The 25,840-nt window shown below is 31.0% G+C and overlaps 1 protein-coding gene across 2 annotated transcripts in view; it reads left to right on the plus strand.

The window, feature by feature from the left end:
• The window catches only part of LOC118193548 (kinesin heavy chain-like), a 204,472-nt gene that overhangs the window by 175,893 nt on the left and 2,739 nt on the right, over nt 1–25,840 (plus strand). The window contains exons 22-26 of one of the 2 annotated variants that reach the window (XM_085817867.1): nt 882–1,018; nt 3,965–4,044; nt 6,653–6,740; nt 13,351–13,393; nt 22,874–22,933. In XM_085817867.1, the coding sequence (XP_085673993.1) occupies nt 882–1,018; nt 3,965–4,044; nt 6,653–6,740; nt 13,351–13,369 (324 nt within the window). In that variant the 3' untranslated portion in view covers nt 13,370–13,393; nt 22,874–22,933. The remainder of the gene's footprint in view (nt 1–881; nt 1,019–3,964; nt 4,045–6,652; nt 6,741–13,350; nt 13,394–22,873; nt 22,934–25,840) is intronic. The other variant, XM_085817870.1, reaches the window with a different exon arrangement.

The raw sequence follows: 25,840 nt of genomic DNA on the forward strand, positions 1-25,840 counted from the left end.
TCAAAGTGAGCAATGGCAACACTGTACAGGGTGGGGACATTTTTATCTCCAGTGCATGGAACTGTGTATGGGAAATTCTAAAGATATGCTCATTTTAAAGTTATTTTGCGATATTGCTGTTGAACTGAATTTTATGGTTTAAGTACGAAGAACATGATATTTGATAAATAAAGGTAATAACAAAACTTTAAGAAAAAGCCCCTTTGGGTGTAATGCAAAATTTGAAGACGTACAGATTTTTTTGTCTTCTTACTTTCAGATTTAAGTATTGTTTTTAATTTGTTTAATTTCTTTTATATATCATTTTAGATTTGTTTATTATAGTATTTGAATAGAACATGTGGCAACGATTAAATAATTCTTCAAATGATATAATTTTTGCGAATTCTGTGTTATAAAATGAATGAGATGCAACACTTAAATGAACCTAGCAGCAGAGTGTTGCTATGGTAAATAAATATAGTGAATTTTATAGAGTGCATTTATTTTATTGTGGTTTATGCATTATCGACAAAGTAGATTGAAAAGGAAGTCGTGTGGTGTTCACATCAGACTTTTTATGTTAAATTTTCAAGTAGACTTATAAAGCAAATTAATGAAATATTGCTAACATTTGCTCTCATTTTAACTTCTTCAAAACAAAAAATAATTTTTTTTTTTTTTTTGGATGTTATTATATTTTCTGAATGCCGTGAAATATTTGTTTATCTGCATTTGTAATTTTAAACCCTACGTTCAATGAAATGAAACTCATTTATTAATTGGATGTAGAAATATGATTCATTTCAATTTTATTTGCCATATAAATTTTAGAATTGTTACAATATATGCTTCGTATTTCTGAAGTAATTATAGTTAATAAATTATATTTTGCTTTTCAGTTGGTGAGAGATAATGCTGATTTGCGATGTGAATTACCTAAATTAGAAAAAAGACTCAGGGCTACAATGGAAAGAGTAAAAGCTTTGGAACAAGCTTTGAAAGAAGCCAAAGAAAGTGCAATGCGAGACAGAAAACGGTATATCATATTTCACTGTAATTTCCATTTAAAACAGATTTTTCGAGAAGAAAATTAAAATATAAATTGAATTTTTTTGTTTTGTTTTGTTTGTTTGTTCAGAAGTCAGTTAATTTATTCCCAAAAATATTTTAGGTGCTAATTTATATTCAAATACAGTTGATTGCAGTTAATTTACATATCTAGACCCAAGAATCATGTGGTTTAAAAAATTTCAAAGTTTATTATTAAGTTATATCTTTCTGAGTTTTATTTATATTTCAGCTATTTTAATGTTATATTAAATTTTGATTATTTTCACATAATTAATTACCAATATGTACCATACTTTCAGAATTACTTACTCCAGATTTATAGAATGCAAAAACTATTAGATTTTCTAAATACAGAATATATATATTTACATACACTTATTTATATACCCATAAAACAATTTCAGTAAAGGGGGGAAATGTAATGGAGAGAGAAGGGATAAATAAGAAGAAAAGTTTTTTATGAAGAAGGTTGCAGGAATCAGTCAACCAAAATATAAATTTTTGAAATTCTACTGCATGTAATTTAAAGATATCATTTAGTTAAAAAATTTTTTGACAGTTATAGGTTTAATATAATGCATTAGTATTATTATGTAATTAATTTTATAAATTAAGGCATCCATTCATAGTTCTTAAAATATGATTTATGCATAATGCACTGATACTCCGCTTAATCTGTTTTTTTGGGGGGGAGGATAATTACAGTGGTACTTTGGTGCACATTCAATTTGGTACACATTTTGTTTGGATGTGAAAATTTAGTTTGGTGTATGACATTTATTTAGAATGAAACTCGAGTTCAATGAATTGCAACTGTCTATACTACACTTGTTCACTTCTTTTGAGACAATGTTATGGCTCCCTCTGAGCATCGGTTCGCCTATTGCTACTATTCAGTAAACAACCTGCACTATAATTTTCAATGTTCAAGTGATTTGGGGGGGTAAATTTTTGTAAATTCATTAACAGTTACTTTTAGGATGGAAGTTGAAAAGTATGAAGATGGCATGCATATGTGGGACTTAGCTGTTGCATACAGTACGCTGAGTACGTTAGTGTCTGTGATTGTGGAAGCCAAATATGCTATTAACTTAGCTAACGTTGCAAAGGGGGTGAAAACAATTACCAGACAAAGATCACAGATGTTGAGCATGTTGAAAAATTGCTTTTGATTTGGATTACAGGAAAAAAGTTACGAGTAATGTCATGTAGTACTTCATTTATGTGCAGTTTATATTTCACCCATTACATCTTTTTTTTTTTTTTTTTTTTTTTTTTTTTTTTTTTTTTTTTTTTTCAGATTAAACAGTGTTGCAATATTTATAAGAACATATTAATTATTTTCCCTTTATTTCTTAATGGAAAAGTTCGTTTGATATACATCCAAGTTTCCAAGTGTAAGTGTGAACAGATTAATGACATACACCGAGGTACCACTGTACATAGTTACATAAAAAAATAATGAATTGATTTTGTTATGATTTCATAGTTCATAAAATTTTAATCATGCATTATGAATTAGAAAAGGAACAATTAGTTATTTACTAAAGAAAATATATTGTCCTTTATTTTGAAAATTAATTCTTTTTTTTTTTTCTAAAAATTAAACTCGCCTCTTCTTTTAAAACAACCTTTCGAAGGTAGTACAGTCAAAAGTCGTTAATCCGGACTTCGGCGATTCCGGATTATAGGTCATCAGTTTAAATCTCGTAAAATGGCGTGCAGAAATTCTAAAATTAAAAATATGAAAGCATAATTTATGAAATAAAGAACAATTATGATCTAAAGGGTATCAAAATTTACAAAAAAAAAAAGCTTAATACTTATTTGTTTACTTTATTAAACACTTCTTTCAATGTAAGTTGTTTAAGTTGCTTCGTTTTATGTGATAATACTTTCTCTTTAATTCTATAAACAGACATAATTTCTTGTTCAGTTACAAAGTTCCGCTGTTCAAGTCCCGTAATTTCTGTGCCAAGAATACCGACTAACTTGTCAATCAAAGTTTTTTCGTTTTCACTAACCTCTCTGTCACCTTCTTCATGTCTTTATCCATTTTTTGCAGCAATTCCAATTTTTGTTTGATAGACATCGAAACATACTTTCGTACTGTAGATCCTTTGGGAGCTCCAGCATCGGAAGTTCTATTTGACATAATCGAAAGTTCAAGTTTACTTTTATAAAATTGCTCTTACAGTCTGAAAAAAGTAATAAGCCGGATCCAGTTCGAATATTAAGGAACAATGCAATTATCAACATTAACTGAAATAGATAATTAGATAATTTTAGCTTATACCATCCGTTATACATTAAACGCGCATGTGAAAACGTATTCTGCACTTGTGCACATGCATATGCGCAGTCGTAAAGGTCTTATGCTCACGCGTAAACGCCTAAGCGCATGTGTGAACACGGCGCATGCGCAGAAAATTTTTAGCTTTGAGGTCCGGATTATGGGTGTCTGAATTAACGACTTTTGACTGTATATGTTTTGTATATGAAGTCTGACAATCAAAAAATGATGCTTAAAATAATTGTCACTTATTCTCTAGCTTAAGGAATAGCATTTTTATTTAATTTATCACAAATTATGGTATTTAAATTTTGAATTATTTTTCTTTGCAAGCACCTTCAACAAATCTAGTAGCTGATGTATGCAAGCAGTCTTACATGTAAGTCACCATCATGACCTCCCCCCTTTCCACTTTTGTGAAAGATCTTAGAGGGAAAAACAGGACAACATTATTCAGGCTAATACTAATTATTCAGGCCATTTTTCTTTTGGGTGTCCTTTCTTTAAGCTAATGAAGTTTCTTAATTGCTAGATTAATTTAGAAAGTTAGCATTTAAATTATTTCATTAATTTAAAAAAAAACATGACTGTGACTTTTGTTTTAAAACTCCTGTACAGATACCAACATGAAGTTGATCGAATTAAAGAAGCAGTAAGGCAGAAGAATTTAGCAAGAAGAGGAAATATGGCTCACATTGGTATAACTTATTTCTTTTCATTACTTAAAAAGGCACATAATGTTTATAAAATAAGATGAAAGTTTTATAATTTTTTTAGCTAAAGGTATGATATTAATTTTATGTATTCATCTTGGAGTTTATCTATGTGTTAGCACTATTCTTGTTTGTTAACCCTTCAGCAGTTGCGATTTTAGGCAAGTCTTTTGTACCAAATTTGCATGATGTCTTTCAGCTGTAAATTTGTAAAACTAAGCTGTTTGTGCCCACTATAGTGCATAACTGAAATGCAAGGGCTGTAAAAAAGTTTAGCAATTTAAATTAGAAATTTTTGAAAGGGAGGAAGAGGCCTACTTATTAAGGGGAATGCGTAGAATGTCTAACTAACTGTACATAACCCTTTCGCGACGGCGCACCTTTGTTTAAGATGCCCGTGCGGGACAGAAGGGAATCGAAGGCAGTCACCATACAAAGCAGGGGTTTTAGATTATTACTTGAGCTCTTATATATGTTAAAATTAGCATTTAATAATCCTTGTTTCTTTATTTTACATGAAAATATATTTAAAAAATTGCTTATTTTGTAAAATAATTTTCGGAAGCGGTATTCAAATTATTCCAAAGTTTTAATTGATAAAATCCATCAATAAAGTTTAAAATTAATAAAATAATACAATAAAGACTATTTACAGTAAGAAGCAAAAGAATTTAAAATGAAGACTCTTGAAGCACAGAGAAGTATCACTTTTTAACTCTTTAGAAAATGAATCATCACTCTCATCTGTGTTAGTAAATGGTTTATTAACCATACAAGTGTATTCTTCCTCTGAAAAATAGCACCTTCACGCCATAATAGACTTTCCGAAATAAAAAGAGAAGAACCCAAAATATGTCTGAGGGCAATGCAAAATGTAATGGAGCTCCACATAGTAACCCTAAAAGACCATACATAGTAGAGGAAAAAATTGAATAAAAAAAGGAATTGGATATAAATGAGACATGCAAATGTTTATATTAGCATGCCGTGATTTAAAGATAAAGAGCCCACCTCTGTTTACGCATCCCCTCCAACCTTCGCAACAGTTGATGAGTAAAATCCCAAAGTCAGGCACAATATATCAAACTCAAGGTCAGGAACCTAAAACAGTGTTCATTTAAAAAATAATGGACATAAGATGCCATCTAGTGGTCTTCAGAAAAACGTTCCAGCTTAAAATGTGTAAACGCATCACTCGTCTACCGAATGCAATCTCTAGTGATGTGTAAAGCATGCTAGAATATTTTGTGAGACATTTTCGCATTAATTACAGTAGAAAGTAGAAATGGAGCAATGTAGAATATTGTACATTCTGCTATTCATTATTCTTAGTTCTAAAACGTGCTTAACCATTTGCTGAAAATCAGTTATAGTTGTAATTTTACCAATTCTCTATCTATAGTTATTTGATTTCATTACCATTTAGTTTGAGGGAAAAAAAAAAAAAATTGTTAAGAGAGAGTTAAGTTTCTGCAGTCCTTGTTTGGGAACTTGATGTGAAATCAGGGTTCTTCGTCATTGGCTTGAAATATGAACTGCTCCTCAGTCTGCATAAGTGACTGAACCCAGAAAAATAAGTCTAAAATTGGATTATAATTATTATTATATTAACTTTAATCGTAGATTATTACTTTATGGAGCCAGCAAAAATTATTCATTGCTGAACAATACAGTTTTATATAGGAATGTTGTTGTCACAGTGCCACTTGGTGGATTTGGAAAAATAAATATTGTTATTCATATTTAACATACTTATTCACTAATAATATCTTTTTCGTATATTCATTTTTTTCTATGCATTCTTTAATTTAATTAGTGGAAGGTCATTAAAAATTTACTGAGGTGTTATTTTGATTTTAGTGAATGTAATGCTAACTAGTAGTTTTAGTATTTGATGTTTATATTTAGTATTTAGTATTTGATGTTAAGTATTTGATGTTTGATATTTCCTGTGGTTTTCACAGTAAGAAATTTAAAAGAAATCAGCAATGCAAAATGCATGACTTTTTTCTCTGAAAATAAATAATTTTCAAAATTAATTCTAATCGAGAAATAACTTACTTCCTAAAATCTGAGCTGTAATAAATGTAAATAATTATTTTGTTTTAGAAATATTCAAAATTAGAAAATATAATTACTAATATAGTTTCTTATGCTTTACATAATTATAATTATTTGATGCAATGTTTTGAATTTTTTCTTTTACTTATTATAATAAGAAACGGCAGCACGGTTTGGCCGTATGTTAGTACTTGGAGTGAAATGTAACATGCATTTAATTTTTTCCCTCAAATTAAAAACATTTTTTTGAGAATTTGATTTTTCTGTTGATCGATAGAGAAAATTTATATAATGTTAATGATATTAACTCTTAAGTTAGTACGAACACTGGCTACTAAATAAGGTATATTTACCTTGTATTAAAAATCTCTAGTTATTATTACACATTTTCTCTCACTATTCAGAAATATTCATAATTATTATTAACCATCATTCAAATTTTTAATAAGTTTACATGATTATGTATGCTTTTGAGTTACCCTTGTAAAAAGTATTCTACATAGTACCTGTTAATGTGCTTTTTCTCTTACAGCTAAGCCCATTCGAGCTGGTCAACCTCATGGTGGTAGTGGCAACCCAGGGATCAGGCCTTCACAGTTCCAGAATGCTGGATCAAATGTGTAAGTTTCATATGCCCCACAATCTTTGATATGTAATGATTTAAAATTCATATTTCTTTTTTAGGTTCACATTAACAGGACATTGGCAAACCTACCGGCTATGACCTTAATGCTACTTCATGTCTTTCCTTATATACTAAACTTTCCCTTGCTTTGCTAATTCACCAATGCTTTTCTGCCACCCTGCTCTCCTGACCTTTCTTTTGAGGGGGAGCGGAATTTGTAAGATATAACAAAATACGATGGCTGCTTTAAGAAATAATTGATGACCCCAAAATTAACTATTCTATATTTGGTATTCTCTCCCCGAAATTCATCTGTTCTCCCAAATTCAAGATCTTTCCATGTTACATAACAGCCTAAAGCTAACCAATCACAACTTAAAGCACTTTCTGCATCTGCTAGGTATAAATACCGCTCGCAAGCATTATTTTTTTTTTAAATTGAATAAATGTTTGCTCGGTTTCCTGCCTAAATAATAATTGTACATATATACAGATGGAGGTCAAAATAATACGAACACCTGTGAAATAATGGAAAATCTTTATTGATAGGGAGTTGGACCACCCTTTGACTGAAGTACTGATTGAATGCGACGTGCGATAGATGCACAAAGGTCATGGACAATATTTAAAGAAATATTAAGCCATTCCTCCTACAGAGCGGTCTCTAATTCCGAAAGTCTGGATGGTGGTGGAAATCCGGAACGAAGTTTAGAGTCCAAATATGCCCATAAATGTTCAATATTCAAATTCGGAGACTGAGGGGGTCAAGCGAGATGTTCAACTGCATTGTCGTGCTCTTTGAACCATTCTTGAATACACCTAGCAATGTGGATAGAGGCGTTGTCATCTTGAAAAAGCGGTTGCTCCCCAGGGAATACACTCTAGACAAAAGGATAGACATGATCCCCTAGAATGCTTAGATAGTGATTGTATGTGATCCTCCCATGCAGAATAACAAGTGGCCCGAGACCGTGCCAAGATATCGCACCGCATACCATAATGGCGCCATCCCCATGCTTCACAGTCGGCAAGAGGTAGTCAGAATGAAACTCTTCTTTGGGCGTTCTCCAGACATAAACGTATCCGGTCGTCTGAAATAGAGTGAATGACAATTCATCTGACTATATTACTTGTTGCCACTGCTGTGGAGGCCAGCATTTGTGATCTCTGCACCATTGGCATCACTTGAAAGCATTAGTTGCTGTCACCAAGGGCTTACGAATTGCCACTCTGACATAAATGCTCGCAGCATGAAGTTTCCTTTTGACAGTTTTTGTTGAAAAAGGGTCTTGGAGATGACCGTTCATTTCGCATGTTATCTCGGATAACGATTGCTTGTGCTTTCGGGCTACTATGCACTTCAAGACCCGTCTATCCCTATCAGCCAACTTTGACTTTCGGCCACTGTTGTGCTCTGAAGACGCCGTCTTATCCTTTTTCATGTATGTTATCATAAGGGCTGCTACCCTACTCCTTGCACACCATCACAAGGTTTGCTGTTTCCGTAACTGATTCTCCACTTAAACGCGCTCCAACTATCATTCCTCTTTGGAATTCTGACTGGTCTGGCATTTCAACTTCTCACAGACAGTTCAATCAAAGCATGCAAGGCAGGTGACTGCTATTGAGAGACTGATACCTTCCTATTCACGCTCACTAGGTGGCAGATTTCTGATGTAGGTTGCACTGCAGGTGTGAAATACGTCATACTTTTTCACAGGTGTTGCATAATTTTGTCCTGTATGTATTTAACAGGGTTCGTAGCAGTCCCTGTTATTTAAGTCCTTATATTTGTTTCTAGTGTTTATTTTTCTCTTTTGGTGCTTTTTTACTTCCTTGTATGACGTAAAAAGGAAGTATTGTAATTGCGAAAAGTTTCCGGCAGCATATTTCAACGAAAATATCCATTTTGACCATTATTGAATGCAATTTAACGATGTTTTTGCTTGATATCTGTACGTAAGGACAGAATAAAAGACTTGTTTCCTCAAAAAAAAAAAATTATAGAACTGCTTTAAAATTAATTCTGAAGAGAATTTTCCGTGGCGTCTGTACGAACGCATGTACGTACGTACGTACGTATCTCACATAACTCAAAAACGAGTAGCCTCAGAACGTTGAAATTTTGTATTATTTTGTATTATATAGGACTGCTATAACATGTAGATGTGCACCTCATATTTTGGTTGCAATCGGCTCAGTGATCTCAGTTTCTTTACTCTTATATGTTAGTAAATTGTACATTTTTTGCTTTAAAAATGATTGTATTATGTTGTTTTTATCTTCCCGTTAAGGTTTTTATGCCTTTAGTAAATCTGTATGCAATATTTTTAGGATTATCAACAATTTTAAAGTTGTATAAGTGCCGCTAAGCCTTTTTTTAATGGCGGCCATTGATGTTTACATTTGAAACAGGAGACTAGTGGATCTGTTGCCAATCTAGAGAAATTTAGCTTCGCAACAACAAAGATAACGCATTCATTTATTATTGCAAATTAAATCATGTTTAATCCTTTCTGGAATTTTTTCGGGGAAATAAGTGTTTAAGATTTACTTCGTAATTTTTAATATAGATATTTTGAGTTTTTATGTATTTTTGCCTTCTTGCCAAGTGAGAACTGAATTAATTGAATGAGAAATACTCAATCGTCTGTGAAAAAGTGTTTCTTTTTTGTTTTGTTTGCTTAATTTCTTTTATACATCATTCTAGCTTTATTATAGTATTTGAATAGAACATGTGGCAACGATTAGATAATTCTATTCTTTAAATGATATAAATTTTGTGCATTCTGAGTTATAATATGAATGAAATATAATACTGTTAAGTGAATCTAGCGCCAAAGTGTCGCTATGGTAACCAAATACTAGAATGAATTTTAAAGAATGCATTTATTCTATTGTGGTTTATGCACTGTCGACGAAGTAGATTTAATTCAATCCAATAAGTTTAAATGAAATGCAAGAAAAATACATATAATTTAATATTCCGTACAAGGAAGTTGTGTGGTGTACACATCAGTTTTTTTTTTTTTTTTAACGAATGCACATTTTTTTCCCCCGCACATTTTTTTCCCCGTACCAAAGCCAAAACTAAATAAACAACTTTTCTTCCTTATATGGAATGTCAGATGGTGAATCATACTCCTAGTAATAGATTTTCGCCCCTTTCTCTGCATTAACATAACCTTTGGCGTGTGCGAGTACAGACAGGTGCACGTCGTTCTATTGGTCAAAGAATTGCAAAAGCAGTAGAAAATTCCTTATTCAGCAGTTACTGCAAATATATTGTTATAAACATTCCATATTCTTTTGGTCCCACCCAATACTACATGCGTTTGAATTTCTATCAAGATTTTAATAACGTACATTCTCGTTCCGCATGGTCAGTTCATATTCGCGTTTATTATGATCGGTATGCTTATGTTATGAGCATATGTATGAATATTTATAATAATATATTTGCAGTAACTGCTGAAGTTTAGATAGACTTCAAAAATGGGTGTGTTTTAACACATTTTATTTTTCTAAGCAATCTATCTTTTCTAAGGAATATTTGGAATGACATAAATAAAGTGAAAGTAATCAAATAGTTAAAATATATTTTTTCTCCCAATGCATTATACAGTACGGAAGTTGGAGGGGGGTTCTCCCTTTTCTCCCCAAAATCTTGAATATTGAAACCGTTACAGTTCGCAGCAAAGCAACGAACTTTTTTTTGGTCACTTACCAACCAGGATTGAATAGGACTAAAAGTTTTGTGGTCTTCCGACCCAAGCGAACAATGATTCTGTTCCGGAAATTTAATGCAGTCTGTTCAAAATTAGAATGAAAAACACCCCAGATTGGTAAATCTCTTTATTGTTCCAAGTTCTGATTATCTCTAAGCGAGAATTCATAGTTCAAGATGACGTCACTCAGCTATCGGATCTCAGCAAGAGTTGAGTTGCAACAAAACTAAACTAAACCTAAAACTGTCATATGTTTTACCGCTTTTTTAAAGGAAGTTTCACATTCAACATCCCTTACAGTAATGAAATAATTTTACTTGTTCGCCATATTGACATATTTTGCAGGCATATCGCGCGGAGCACGACGTGTCCTGCTCAATGATAAATATGCCACATGGGGCATGAGAGTGAAAACCGGACGAAGCAAAAGGGCATTTTCCTTTATTGAGTTACTTATTCTCCGAATACCGGCAGCTGTTGATTCTGATTGCGTAATATCACGTCCGGAAGAATTTAAGCTACATATTGCGCAATAACATTTGCGATATTTCGCAGTGATAAAAGAGTTTTATTGTGCCTGCTAGGCAGATTATTTTTCAGTTCCATCGGGCTGTTTTTTATATGATGCTCATATCGTAATGTCTAAAGCATTATTTAGCTGAAAAATCTAAAGAACGGCTACAATCTAACCCCTCCTTCCTCTTTTACCAGTTACACTCGACTATCCAGAATTTTCAGATATTCGGCAATTTCTGAGTATGCCGGCTAGTTAAGCTTTTACTGTTAAAGGATGACTGCATGAAGCAATTTCCTGTCTTCTGATTTCAGAAAAGTTCCTTTTTTTACTTATTTTTGCTTAAATTATGTTGCGTGCAATATCTGTTAAGGGATAACTGTTATTCAATGTAAATTTAGAGAATGTTGAGAATTTAAGTTAAAATTATTTAAATATTAATATGAGTGGAAAAATAAATTGTATTTATTTTATGTTCCATGTGAATATAATAAATGTGGCTTATTATTATTTATTTTCTCTATTTTGAACTGAAATTTCATCATTAAATCTTGTAATAGAATTTAGTTCTGCATAGTTTTCCCCCCTCTCATTGTAAACTAGTTCTGTAAATTGAACTGTTATTTAAAATTTAAAAAAAAGAATGTAATTGTTTTCAATGGTTGAGTAATGCTTATTCTCTCTTAATAAATACTGAATTGCTCATGTTTTAAATTACAAGTCCAATTTTTCTTTTACATTTATGCGGTTGTACATAATGTAATTAAACAGGTGCTTATTTTTTTCCTTAAAATGTGCTTGAAAAGTGCTTATAGGTGCTTATTTTTTTAACTAAAATGTGGCTACGAGCCCTGTCTAAGAAACAGCAATATGTGATAGCTATTTTAAAAATAATTACTGATCTCAAAATTAACATTCTAGATTTGGTGCTCTTCCCCTAAATTCATTTGTTCTCCCAAATTTGAGACTTTTCTATGTAACGCTACTGGGAAAGGGCAACTAAAACTAATCTTAACCATCCATAGCTTCTTTCTAGAATCGCACCTAAATTGGTATAAATACCTCTGGTGAACTAATTACATTGTTTATTCTGCTAGCTTCTACCCTGCTAATATCTCCTTGCTTTGCTTCTGTAAAATGCCTGCATCTTAATTTTAAGAAACCAATGTACATAGCAATCTATCATATTTCTTTATGATTGAATCATAGAAATGTATCGAATTTCATTATGATTGGAGAAATATCTACATCTACGGAGATGGTTTTATATGCATGGAAATAAGGACTGGAATTTCTTCAAGTTGTTGTTATCTGTAAGCCTTCACCATAAGCCTCAATGAGTGCAAGCTAATTCCTCATTTGTGCTTCAAAATATTATATGTATATAGTATGCATACATGTAGTATTAATTATAATGATATAAATTAAGGAAGAAAAATCTAATGGAAAGTTATATAAAATTTTTGTAAATATTTTGTATGTGAGTAATGAGCACTCAATGTCAGCTGTAATATAAATGTGCAGTAAAAATGGAAAGTGCTGATGAGAATTAGTGACTTATCTTTCTTGCTAATAGCATATTGATATTAAAAAATATGAGTAGTATAGTGCTCTCGAAAATTTAAGTTTATTAGTTCGAAACACTTTTGCATTGCATGGATGATAGTAAATATCGAAACAGTCAAATGTGATATTAGAGTACACTTTTCTGAACAAAATTATTTCTTCATGAGGAAATAAAAAGTAATTTTATATTATACCATTGGATGTAATGAATTATGCAAAAATTTTATTCTTTTATATAATTTAATTAGACATCTTTTTTTAAAATTTTGTCATTGATAAAACCTTGACTTTCTGTCACAGAAAAAAAGCTATTAAATGGAGGTGCTCTGATATCATAATAAATGATTTATGACTCCTCCCCTGGTACTTAAATGATATATGTTGCTGTCAATTTTCAGTAAAGTTACAGTAATTATGTATTATTTGAATGAATGAATTATTTGATTTAGCTGTGTCAGTGAAAGCTATAGTCATATTTTCTGTGACAATTATTGAAATTTGTGTTTTTATCAGATGTAGGTAGGATGTGTGGATATATAGATAGAAATTTACAATGGATTTGCTTTTTTATCAGTTTCCACATTACAAACCATTGGTTTTGAAAAGTTTTTGGTCTTTTTCATAACATTCCGATTTATAAACTTCTTTAATATCTGTACAAGATTTTTAAAATAATTGTTTGTTCTATTCTATAGTATTATTTTACAGATATGGCTTAAGATATTCAGAAATATAATGAGAACATGACATACTAAGGGCTTTTTTTTTTTTTTTTTTTTTTCTTTCTTTCTTTTCAGAAACAGTGGAGGTGAGTGAATTATTTGCAGCAACAAGATTCCTGTATGTAGAATATTACTAATAATTTTAATATTACAACTTTTGAGAGGCATATCAGTGTCACATCATGTTTGATTGAATATTTTATTTATTATTTAATTAAAGGTACAATTTAGTATGATTTTTATATATATGTGGGATGATTCCAATGTTCTAGGAATGTAGGTATAATTTTTTATTTCATCAATATTGCAGTGCAGTTTTTCAACATAATTCTCATTTGCTTGAATTCACTTCTCTCAACAAAAACTAAGTTGTCCTCAATGAAATTTTCCGGTGTCTCTTCAATTCACCTTGATAATAACTCCCAAACTGAACACCTTGCAAACCTGAAAACACAGCAATATTTCATAGATAGCTGCATAAACATGTCAAGACTTGTATCTGCCTGATAGAATTGCTTGTAAACTCTAGGAATTGAATTAAAGCTCAGTTCCTAGAACTTGGGAAACACCCTATGAACATGATTTATATCCCTAAAATATCTACGTTTTTTGTACTTATGTGTTATTTTCGATAATTTTAATCTAAATTTCTCTTCAGTCTAAACCCAGCACCAGAATTTTTCTATTCTATAATTTATTTAGTGTTTTTCTTGTACCTTCTGTGTATATTTTATGCCATTCTGTTGTTTGCAACCAGGAGGAAAATTTGCGGCATTGTTATTATGACATTTTAAAAAGGAACAAAGGAAAAAAAGAATTTTTGGTTTCCTGCATATTATCTAAAAGTTGTAAAGAAGTGTTATTCTTGTGGCTTGAAACTTGCAAGTTCATGGGAAGGGTTCCCCCCCCCTTTAAATAATAGAGAACAGGGTTTGTAGCGGTCCTTATAAGTGCTTATAAATCCTTATATTTGAAAATAAAATATAAAGGTCCTTGTAGGTGCTTCCTTTTTCTTTAAAGCCCTTATTTTTTATTTATTTATTTATTTATTTATTTATTTATTTATTTATTATTATTATTATTTATTTTTTTTTTTTTTTTTTTTTTTTTTGTAATGAACGCGCATTTTTTCCCCGTACCAAAGCCAAAACTAAATAAACAACTTTTCTTCCTTATATGCAACGTCAGATGGTGAATCATACTCCCGGAAATTGCTTTCCCCCCCCTCTCTGCATTAACGTAACCTATAGTGCGTGCGAGAGTACAGACAGGTGCACATCGTTCTATTGGTCAAAGAATTGTGAAAGTGGTAGAAAATTCTGGTACGTTCGGTATTCTTTTCCTCCCACCCAAATACCACACACGTTTGAATTTCTATCAAGATTTTAATAATTTGCATTCTCGTTCCGCGTGGTCAGTTCATATTCGTGTTTATTATGAGCATATGCGTGAATACTTATAATAATATAGTTGCAGTAACTGTTCAAGTATAGATAAACTTCCAAAAATGGGTGTGTTTTACACAGATTAGCTTTCTAAGGAATAATATTCGGAATGGCTTAAATAAAAGGAAAGTAATGGAATAGTCAAAATAATTTCTTTTTTTCCCAATACGTTATACAGTACGGAGGGTGGGAGGTTCTCCTCTTTCTCTGCAAAATCTCTAATATTGAAGCAGCAGACTTTTTTTTTTGTCACTGTCCAAACTGGATTGAATAAGACTAAAAATTTTTGTGGTCTACCAAACCCAAGCGAAGATTGACTGTATTCCGGAAATTTAACGCAGTCTGTTGAAAATTAGAATCAGAAACACCCCAGATTAGTAAGTCTTCCTTTTCCTTTATTTAGTTCTTTATTCTCCGAATACCGGTAGCTGTTGATTCCAATTGTATAATATCACATGTGGAAGAATTACGCCGCATGTAATGCGCAATAACGTTTGCGGTATTTTGCAGAGATAATTAATTTTGATGTTCAGTCTGAGATTTGTTTATGAACACTTTAAAGAGTCTTACTGTGCTATCTAAGCAGAATATTTCTCAGTTCCAAAGGTCTATTTTTATATGATGCGCATATTGAAATGTCAAAATCATTTATTTAGCCGAGAAATCTAAAGAACAGCTACAATCTCCCTCACTTCTCTTTTTCCAGTTACTATCCGGAATATTCGGCAATTTCCGAGTATGCGGGTTAGTTAAGCTTTTACTGTTAAAAGATGACTGCATGAAGCAATTTCCCGTCTTATGATTTCAGAAATGTGCCTCTTTTTTATTTAAATTACTTTGCTTTAAATATATGTTAAGGGAAAACTGTTATGCAATAAAAATTTAGAAAATGTTCAGAATTTTGATTTAAGTTAAATTATTTAAATATTAATATGAGTGGAAAAATAAATTGTATTTATTATTTGGTGCCAAACAAATACAATTAATATGGCTTATTATTATTTATTTTCTATATTTTGAACTGAAATTTCATCATTAAATCTTGTAATATAGTTTAATTCTGCATAGTTTTTTTTTTTTTCCCTCTCATTGTAAACTAATTCTGTAAATTGAACTGTCATTTAAAATTTTAAAAAAAAATAATTGTTTTGCATGGTTGAGGTAATGCTCATTCTCTTAATAAATATTGCATTGCTCATATTTTAAATTACAAGTCTAATTTTTCTTTTAAGGTTATGCAGTTGTGTATAATGTAATTAGACAGGTGCTTATTTTTTCCTTAAAATGTGCTTGTTTTTTTAACTAAAATGTGGCTACGAACCCTGGAGAAGTATTTTTTCTCATGTATTAGTGTACGTAAGGAAATATATACTCCATAAAAGTTATTTTATAGCCTTTAATTTTGCTGCTGTTGATCATAGACATATACTCCCAAGATATAAATATTCATGTATTTTGCATTTTAAAATTTATTTAGTAAATCAATTTTATTAAAATTGGCAAATCTAACTTTTTTATACCAGTCCCCTTGTTCTGTTCAGTTGTAATTTGTAAAAATTTATTAAAAGACAAAAAAAAAAAAAAAAAAGTTTAATTCCTATGTTGCAAAAATTTACTACTGTATTTAATTTCAAATTTTAGGATGTTTGCCATACTTTTTCAGTTTGCTTGAGGAGTGGGTTAAAAAAATAAAGGAGGATATTCAAATTTGATTTTTCATTCAATGATATTTTTTTCTGATATACTAATACATAACATTCTTTAATTTATAATTTTGGTATGCAAAAAGGCATGCAATAATTTATAAGTTGTAGAGTCGCACTCTTTTTGGGAACATAAAATGTAGACCCTACTGAAGAGGAAATAAAAAATTCTTGCTGAACAACCGTTTTGTTTTAACTAAACTGAACAGAACATGCACATTACAACTAATCCACACTTGTGGCTATGTAACATAAGACAAAAATAGTATGTACAATCAGAATGAGTTAACTTCTAACTACACAACTGGCACCTACTTAAATCTAAATCAGCTTTATCGGCTGCACACAGCAAAGCCGAGTCTAAATTATCAATACAATTTAAAGTAAGCGGCTAAAACAAATATTCAACAACTACAGAACTGCTTGCAAACACTCAGTATAACTCGTTCTCGCCATAACCCGCTGTACTTGTAACTAACTCTTCTTTTGTGAACTCTTAAATTCTGCTACTTTAATACTATTTCTGAACTCATTGAGATTTGTCTATGGGTTATTTAAATTTGCATTCTGGAAATTTAAATCAGTAGAGAAAGGAAAGTTTCTTAAATTAAAAAATAATCAATTACTACAAAATAAGGTCTTTATAAAGTTTTCAAATTCAAAAAAATACATTATTAACTTTCTGAAGCCAGCTGGTACAGCAGTTGTACCAGAAAAATGACTTCCTCTAACGCTGGCTATGGTACAACTGTAGTACCAGCATTCCCTCCCTATTTTAGAGAATCGCCTATCTGTAGATCTCGCGGTGGTCCATTGTCGCTGTCCCTCTTCTTATCAGTTTGGCTACATTTTGGCAAAAACCGCTGGTTTCGTCTCGCGCCAATATACTTGAAAATCAAATAGAGGCCATCTCTAATTTTTTTAGTACTGACTTTTGCTATGATTAAAACGTCAGTGATTTTGCACGCTGTTTAAGCTTACCAGATTTAATGCTTTTTAATCATAGCAAATAAGAATAGATTCATTTTTTTGATTTAATGCCCTTCTAGAAAATAGCTAAAACCGCTTTTATTGTTTACTTCCTTTTTATACTTATGAATAATAAGATTTTATTTTAACATTTTTTTGGGGGGGGAGTGCATAAAACCCTTAAGAATTATTCTTTCAAAGTGCTTCTATTATGTAGGAAATTTTGTCTGATTTATCAGGAGATAAATAAGAAACAATTGTATGCATAATAGTTTTTGTGATTTTCATTCATTCAATGACTGCTTTCAATGATTTTCATTGATTGTAAATTAAATAAAATCAATTTATCCGTAGACCCTCTTTTAGGATGAGATCTGCCAAAAAGTATTTAAATAACAGTAAAGCTCACGTTACTTCTGAATTGAATCTAAACATCAGTTACATTGTAGTAAATTTCGGCCAGTTTTATTTGCTGAAATTCTTATACTCCTCAAGAGATAAAGGGAATTCAAACAAGTTAATAAAATTGGTTAAAAAAGGTTGTTATTTTGTCTGTAATAAGGTGTGTGTCAACTTACTATTAAATGTATGAGAATTGGGATTGGATTACGGAAAAGCACGCAAACGCTATCTGCTTAAGGGGATGGATGTTTTCGTGAAAACCTTTTAAAGGGAAAATTGCTTGCATTTACGTTCCTGGTGGAAAACTCCACCTGTAATCAACCTGTTCTTCGGGTTGGTTGGATTAATTTTGTACGCTTACTGAATTACATCAAAGCACACAACAATTACCTGTATAAGGAGAGGGATGTCTTCACAGAGGACTTTCTAAAGGAAGCTGGCTTGCATTTACGTTACACAAAAACCATGAATTCAACCCTTTAGCCGGGATTCAAACCCGAGCGAGCTACAAATGTTCAGCCACCTTTACCGTTCTACTGAAGAGCCTGGAAAAAAATTGATAAAGGAAAAGTATTGAAATAACCGGTTTAATTTACTAATCTATATTTCTCAATCGACAGTACATAAATTACACATATGAGGGGATTATTTGTGAATAAATAAACTCTATTGCACTTTTCTCCACTATTTCATATTACGATTGAATTATTGCATTTCAAAGTTATTTCTCATGAATTAATTTTGCTCCATTCATGATTTTTATATTTTCAAAGAGAAAATTTCACACTTTAAATAAAAAAATGCACAAGATGATACTTTATGCAAAATTTATCGTAAACAGTTTTCTTAATTTTGCTTTGAAAATATTCCAGGGTAATTGTTTTCATTACTGGAAGAAATATGAAAAACAGATTTACTACATTGTGTCAACACCCAGTATGTCCTTATTCTTTTGAAAACTTGAAAGATACTCTTTCTAAAATAAATTAGAAAATATATTATGTGCAAATAGAATATTCGTTGAAAATGAAATAGACTTCAACCTTTGGATATAATGATGGTTTTAGACGAAATTTCTACCTATGAAAAGAAATTGACGTATAATTAATTCTTCATAAACATTTAAAACTGTTCTGAAAAATACTTTTGAAGATTGCATGTATAGGTCACGGATTTTTTTTCTCTGCTAACATAAACAAAAGCCAATTTTACAAAGAAAAATTCTCGTTAATGATATACTTCGTTTGCCTGATAGTCCAATGTAATATTTGTTAAAGTTAAATGATGAAACGCAACCAATGTATCTCGGATTTTCTTTTTTATATTATAATAACAAAATTATCGAAAAAAGCAGATTTAAAGCTCTGTTATTGTTATGTAAAGCTTTATTATTGCTGTAAGTTCATCTCAAAATCTAATTGTATTGAATCTCATTCTAATCATCTAATGGTAATAAATATTATTATTATTATTTCATTAAATTAGTCATTACCATTATTTTGTTAATGAAAATATGTTATTAAAATCGCATTCCAGCCTGCAGACTTACAAAGCTAGTTCGTATTTATTACATTTTGTCAAATTTTGTTCTCGTTTTCTAATTTCTAATACGAAAATACGTGAATATAAATGAAGAGGGAAAACAAAGTTAAAAAATTCACAAATTATTTACGAGATTGATCAGAAATAGTGAGTGAAATATAAGCATTGCATACATTTTGTTCTAAATAAATACTGCACTGTATATGCATATTTATTTATGCACTATTTATTTAGAACTTCATTTAAATGAAAGCAAAATAATCATCGAAAAAATCGCAAGTCTAGCAACCCCTCTACTATGGTACGTAAGCGCCCGACAAACATGTAAATTTTACTGCATCCATGGAGGGGGACTAATGACTTTTCTCATTAGGAAAATGTCAAAGAGGGGGCAAAACTGTTTCGGATTGCGCCGGTCTGAAGGCTATATTATGAGAATTTTGGCCCGGTTTTAGAATGTTAATATTCTCTTACAGTTTTATTACTCCACAGTTGTAATCTGATAACCATACAAAAAAATTCATTACACTAGAAATATTTTTTGTTTTTAATTTATGCAAATAATATTAAAAGATGGCTGCAGGCCAATACTCAAATCTGCCATTGTGTTTACTACAGCTGACATTCTTTTCCTCAAGATTTTGAAAATAACATCTTTTAGAAAAAAATTAAATTGATCAGTAGTCTGTATCGTTTAATCTATTAACATCAGAGCTTTTTCTGGACAGATATTTCATTTTTAGCTACATACAAGTGCAGCTATACTACTCTTCAATTTGTGTAACCTGTGAGCATAATCTTGCACCTTAAATATCTCAAAGAAGTTTTGTCATACTAGAGTAAGATGTTTTAGAAATAGGAATTTGAGTAAGAAAGCATACACTTTAAATTCCTGGAGTAGAACTAAATAAAATAGCTGAAATGAAAATCAGGAAATTATACAAATGTTTTGTTTTTCATTTAAACAAAGATTATATTGACTTTTTGGCAGTAAATGGCATATTTTTACTGTTTAATTGAAAATAAGAAAGAGAAGAATTTGCAGCTAGTCTTAGCATATATTAGCCCTTATTACAGACTATATATTCTTAATTAAACTTTATTTTTATTGTTAATTATTATATATAAGTCAGAGAATCTGATGGAAATTTTGCAGCTGAGGTATGTAATATATTATGTAAGAAACATTTTGCTTAATTTCACTAGACATAAGTGTTTATAATGTAACTAATGTTTTTAAATTATCATTTGGGTATGGGTAAAAGTAAACACACCTGAAGTTGTTTTTTTGATGGCAACAAAATTAATATTGATGTCAAAATTACCATTCAGTTTAATTAAATATTAGTTTTGTTGCCATAAAAATAATAAAGTATTTTTAAAGATAAGATTTTTAAACGGCTGAATTTGTTATTCTGACATGCCATGTGGATTGCATTTTGCTCAGAAGTATATTTTGTTTTAAACATAATTTCTAGTATTAAAAGTTAATAATGTTCTCATTTTAGTAGACATTTATAGTTAAAAAAAAATGGATTATAACAAAGTAGTGTACAAGTGCAGAATTTTTCTTCTCTAGAGAGCGTGCGTGTATGTGTGTTTACGGCAAAGCCTTGAGAGCTATCTGCCTAATAGGAGGAATGCCTTTGTGGAAGATTTTCTAAGGGAAATTAGCTCGTATACACGTTACATATGGGGAAAACCACGAAAACACCCATGCAGCCAGCCCGAACCTCGGACCAAACTACCAGTGTTTAGCAACTTTACCGCTCGGCCGCTGGTGGGCCCTTCTCTAAAGAGAACTGAGCTATTATTACATGTATATTCATTGTTGTTTGCCTAAGCTATGATATCATCATGCTTACATGGTGACAATGATATCATCAGTTGTTATTATAGTTACTTATACAGCGTGTTTCAAAAAGAATATATGTATTTCGAATGCATATATTTATTAAACAGTATGACATACGAATATGAAACATTACACACATATGTACAAACCTCTCAAGTTCAGATTACTGCTGTTACAGATGTTCAATATGTCTTCCATCAGTGACATGAACAATATCACATCGATACTCAAATTCCTCCCATACTCAGGCAAGCATGTCTGTCGTCAGTAATGTTATGACAGTACAGATCTGGTTCTTCACCTCTTTCAGGTTCTGTGGGAGTGGTGGTATATAAACGTTGTCTTTAATAAAACACCACAGGAAGAAGTCACAGGGTGTCAAATCCAGTGACCGTCTATGCCAGCTGAGACTTGCTAAGTCACCAGCTCCTTAACGATCAATCCAACAGTTTGGTAAAGTTTCATTCAGATAATCATGCACTTGGCGACACCAGTGAGGGGGGTGCCCCGTCTTGTTGAAAAATGAAGTTGTCTTCGTGCAGCCTCGGAAACAACCAGTTTTGTAACATAGTAGTGAGATACTGCTGACTGTTAACCATGTTTCCATCAAAGAAGAACAGGCCGTGAACAGATGATCAGGATATCTCATAAAGCACATTGATTTTGGGCGAATCTCATACATGTTCAAAGGCTGCATGTGGGTTCTGTAGGCCCCAAGTTTGAACATTGTGTTTGTTTACATGACCACTAACATGAAACGTCACTTCATCACTGCACATGATGCGTTGTGCGAAAGTGTTATCATTGTCAATAGCATCAATAATTTTGTTACAAAATGTGTTTGCGTTTGTCATCAGGATGCAGAGCCTGTCACAAATGTAACTTGTATGGCTTCTTAACCAACCGACATCTCAAAACACACCAAATTGTTGTTGTAGGCCAGTTGTAACACCCGACTGGTATGACGAGCTGATTTTGAAGGACTACGTTGGAAAACAGTTTGAATTTGTGCAACATTTTCGTCGGAAATATGAGGGCGGCCAGGACTCTTTCCTTTACATACACATCCTGTATTTACAAACTGTCGATACCATCTGCGAATATTCCACCCATTCGGAGGATCACTTTGCTACCTCAACTTGAAACATCTTTGCACTGTAATCGCGGAATTGCGCTTCGCAATCTCGAGAACAGAAAATGATTTCTGCTGCGGAGTAGCCGTATTAAACATGTGACGGTTACCAAGCAAAGCAGAGGACAACTGACATCTAGCAGCTATTAATATAAACTAGACTATGTATTTGTTTCACCAATAGCCAAGCTGAGGCGCAGTGATCGATAGTTTGGACTAAATAACACTTTGTAATACGTATATTCTTTTTGTAACATAGTGTATTATGCATTAAATATTACCCACTTTAAATACTTCATTTTTTAAAATCAATTTAGTATTTATTTCAAAAATTCCATTCAGTTCTTCCATTATAAAAATTTTGCAGCAATAGGAACATATTATACATTAAGATAAAAGATTTAGAATTCTATATGTGAAAAGTAGTGTTTACTTAACAATTGATAACATCCAAAAAGACAGTGTTTGATAAATTTCTTCTATAAAAATAATAACTAATATATACTATGAAGCTTAATAGTATATTTGAAAATTTTGACCTATTTTCTAGATCCTACAGCAATTAAAGGTGGCCGAAAAATTACAACTAACACTCATAAGAATGTCAAAGGTATGTATTCTAACAGAATTCAAAATATTTAAAATTAAATTATTATGAAGTTGATTCTTATGGAGAAGAAATAATTTCATATTTGTTACTAAAAACATGAAATTTAATTTATAAAATTCTTAATTACTGGAACTGTTGTGTGATTTCAAAGTAATGCTGTTATGCTTAGAATGTAAATGGCAGTTTAAATTGTAAATGCTGTGAACTTATAGTCAAAAAGAAATTGTTAAGTGTTTTAGGTGCTTTCATTGTATCTTGCTTATGTTCAGACATTGCTATTAGATATCCCAGATGAAATACATACTTACTTACATATTTCTTCTCTTCCCTAGCTTTTTTAGCCTAAGATTCTGAAAACATTTTAAGTATTCACATAATTTTTGCATTTCCCCAAGACGTTCATAGAACAACCTTCCCTAAGTTTTAAAATAAATTCATCCACATAGTGATCATTTACATCTTATTAAATGATTTACTCATGGATTTGGAGGTTCATGGGCAGGATTGATGAAACTATAATAGTGTAGTGCTTCAAGAAAATGAAGATATGTAATATGCTTGATGATTCTGAAGGTCATTGCACATGGGAAGACAGACTGACTTGTGATGAAGACAATGGTAACAATAACAATTGCAATAACTTGCAAGCTGTTGCAGATGATAAAAACAGAAGTTTCAGCAGTATAAATGATTTGAGGCCTAGGGAGCAGCAACGAACAATAGTAAGAGTGGATGAGATTTAAGATACAGAAATGAAGTTATCTCATTAGATATTACAATGTATTCTTATTGGAAAGCAGATTTCTTTTCAATAAAATAATCTTGTAACTAGTGGTAATTTATCCATGAATACTTTTTCTTAGTTATGTTCGTACTGTAACCGTGTCTTCTATGAATATGATCTATCATGGAATGAATTATTTCCATAATTTTCTCCTTTCAATTTTTATACAATAAGATTAGTAAAAGAAAGGGGGAATATATGAGTTAATACAGTATGTTGTTTATTTTATGTAAGTTTATGAAGGATGTTTCTAAGAATTATTTTTATTTAAAGGTTTAAAAATAGCATAGAAATACAGGTATAATAGCAGGTAAAGGGAAAATGATGCATAATAAATTCAAGTGATCAGTGAAAAAAAACTGTAGTAAGGATAATGGTCATGCTAATGATGAAATTTTTGAAAATATATTAAAATTATCATATTTTGATAAACAAAATGAAAAATATGAATTTAAGTGATGGACATGAAATTTTTTTAGCATCATTTGGCATTTATCTTCTGATTATGATGACATATGGCTATAAGAAGTAAACTACAGAAGAGTTTGCCCCACTATAGAAAACAGGGGAGTTTCAGTGTTGTAAATTTGGGGACAAATAATCACAAATGCTCCTTTTTTAAGTGCATTTTCATCCATGTACATATGACAATGAGTTAAAGCAACTTCAGATTTAAAACTACCGTATAGTACTAGAAAAGTTAGTATATTTAATGTTATTTATTAAATATTATTAAAACAAATTTTTGTGATGAAATTTTAAAATATTCTGCAGTCATTTACTCAAGAATCAAGTTCTGAAATTTTAATTAGTAAAAGATTTTTTTAAATTGCTGAAGACATTTTCATAAAAGACCACTCAAAAGAGGATTGTTTCTACCACTTTTAGCTGTCATAGTTTGTCCTCATTTTTAAAATTACAAATATAGCAAATGTCAAAATAAGTGAATAATTGACTGAAAATCAGTAATTTATTATATATGTTATTTTTCATGCAGCATTTAATTAATTAAGCTATTTAAAGTATGTAATTTAATTAAGTTTTCCTGGGCTAAATGTTTAAACAAGCAACTTACTGAAAAATGATTATTTACTCAAACAATATAGATTTTTGAAAACGAGATCATAAAGTATAAAATAAATGAAACAATTCTTGTAATATGAAGGGGGAAATGGTCTTCAAATCTCAGTAAAACATTGAATCAAAGTAAGAAAAGACAAAGTATTTGTGAAATAATTGAAAAGATAAATATATATAATTGATTTTGTTGCACTTATTAAGGAGAATGATCATAAATCCATTAATGTGCTGTATTTGTAAAAATGATCATAGTTTTACTCCATTTTCCATCCAAAATTTTGTACTGCACATGAAAAAGTTGGGAGGTTGCAGCACCCAAATTATGCATTTGAAATAGTGACTGATTTTGTGCTGATAGCAGTCACATATACTCTGTCTCAGATACAGTTTAATTTATAACAAAGTAGTGAACAATACTTTAAATCAATGAAAAATATTTTCCTGGTATCATCTTCTGCTGATTATTTAATCTCACATTTATGAGGTACAACCTATAAAATTTTCTAAATTTCATTTTAAATTTAACATTTAATACACACACTCAAACAGATGGTTGAAAACCATTTGAAACTTCTTAAATTAGCATTTTAAGTACCATAATCATTGTACTCATGCATCATAAAATATAGTGAATTTTATCATGTGATATACTATATATATTAGGATTAGTATATTGTCTGACCATGGATAGTTTGTCTGCAGTCACCAAACAAGCATGTGAATTTTGTATCAATTTATTTATTAAATATAACAGATAGGTGTGATTCCAACCATTACATTTCATCTATTTTGAACGTGCTGAGTGTGGGAGAAATCAATCAGACTAAATTCAAAGAAATCAGATAATTAGCCTGTGGTCAGAGAGTATGTTTAATTAAAAACACATTCTAATATCTTTTATAGTCCCAGACTGCCAACCCATTCTAGTCTTAATATCAACCTGTTCTAGTCAATATTGGACAAATCTTAAGTATTTTGACAAAATGCTAGTCAGGATAGCCACTATCCATGGTCGCACATATCTTATCTTAAAATTATAATGT

Source organism: Stegodyphus dumicola, chromosome 1, assembly GCF_044657685.1.
Source record: "Stegodyphus dumicola isolate Sdum_Otavi_A_Nest chromosome 1, ASM4465768v1".
Classification (NCBI taxonomy): domain Eukaryota; kingdom Metazoa; phylum Arthropoda; class Arachnida; order Araneae; family Eresidae; genus Stegodyphus; species Stegodyphus dumicola.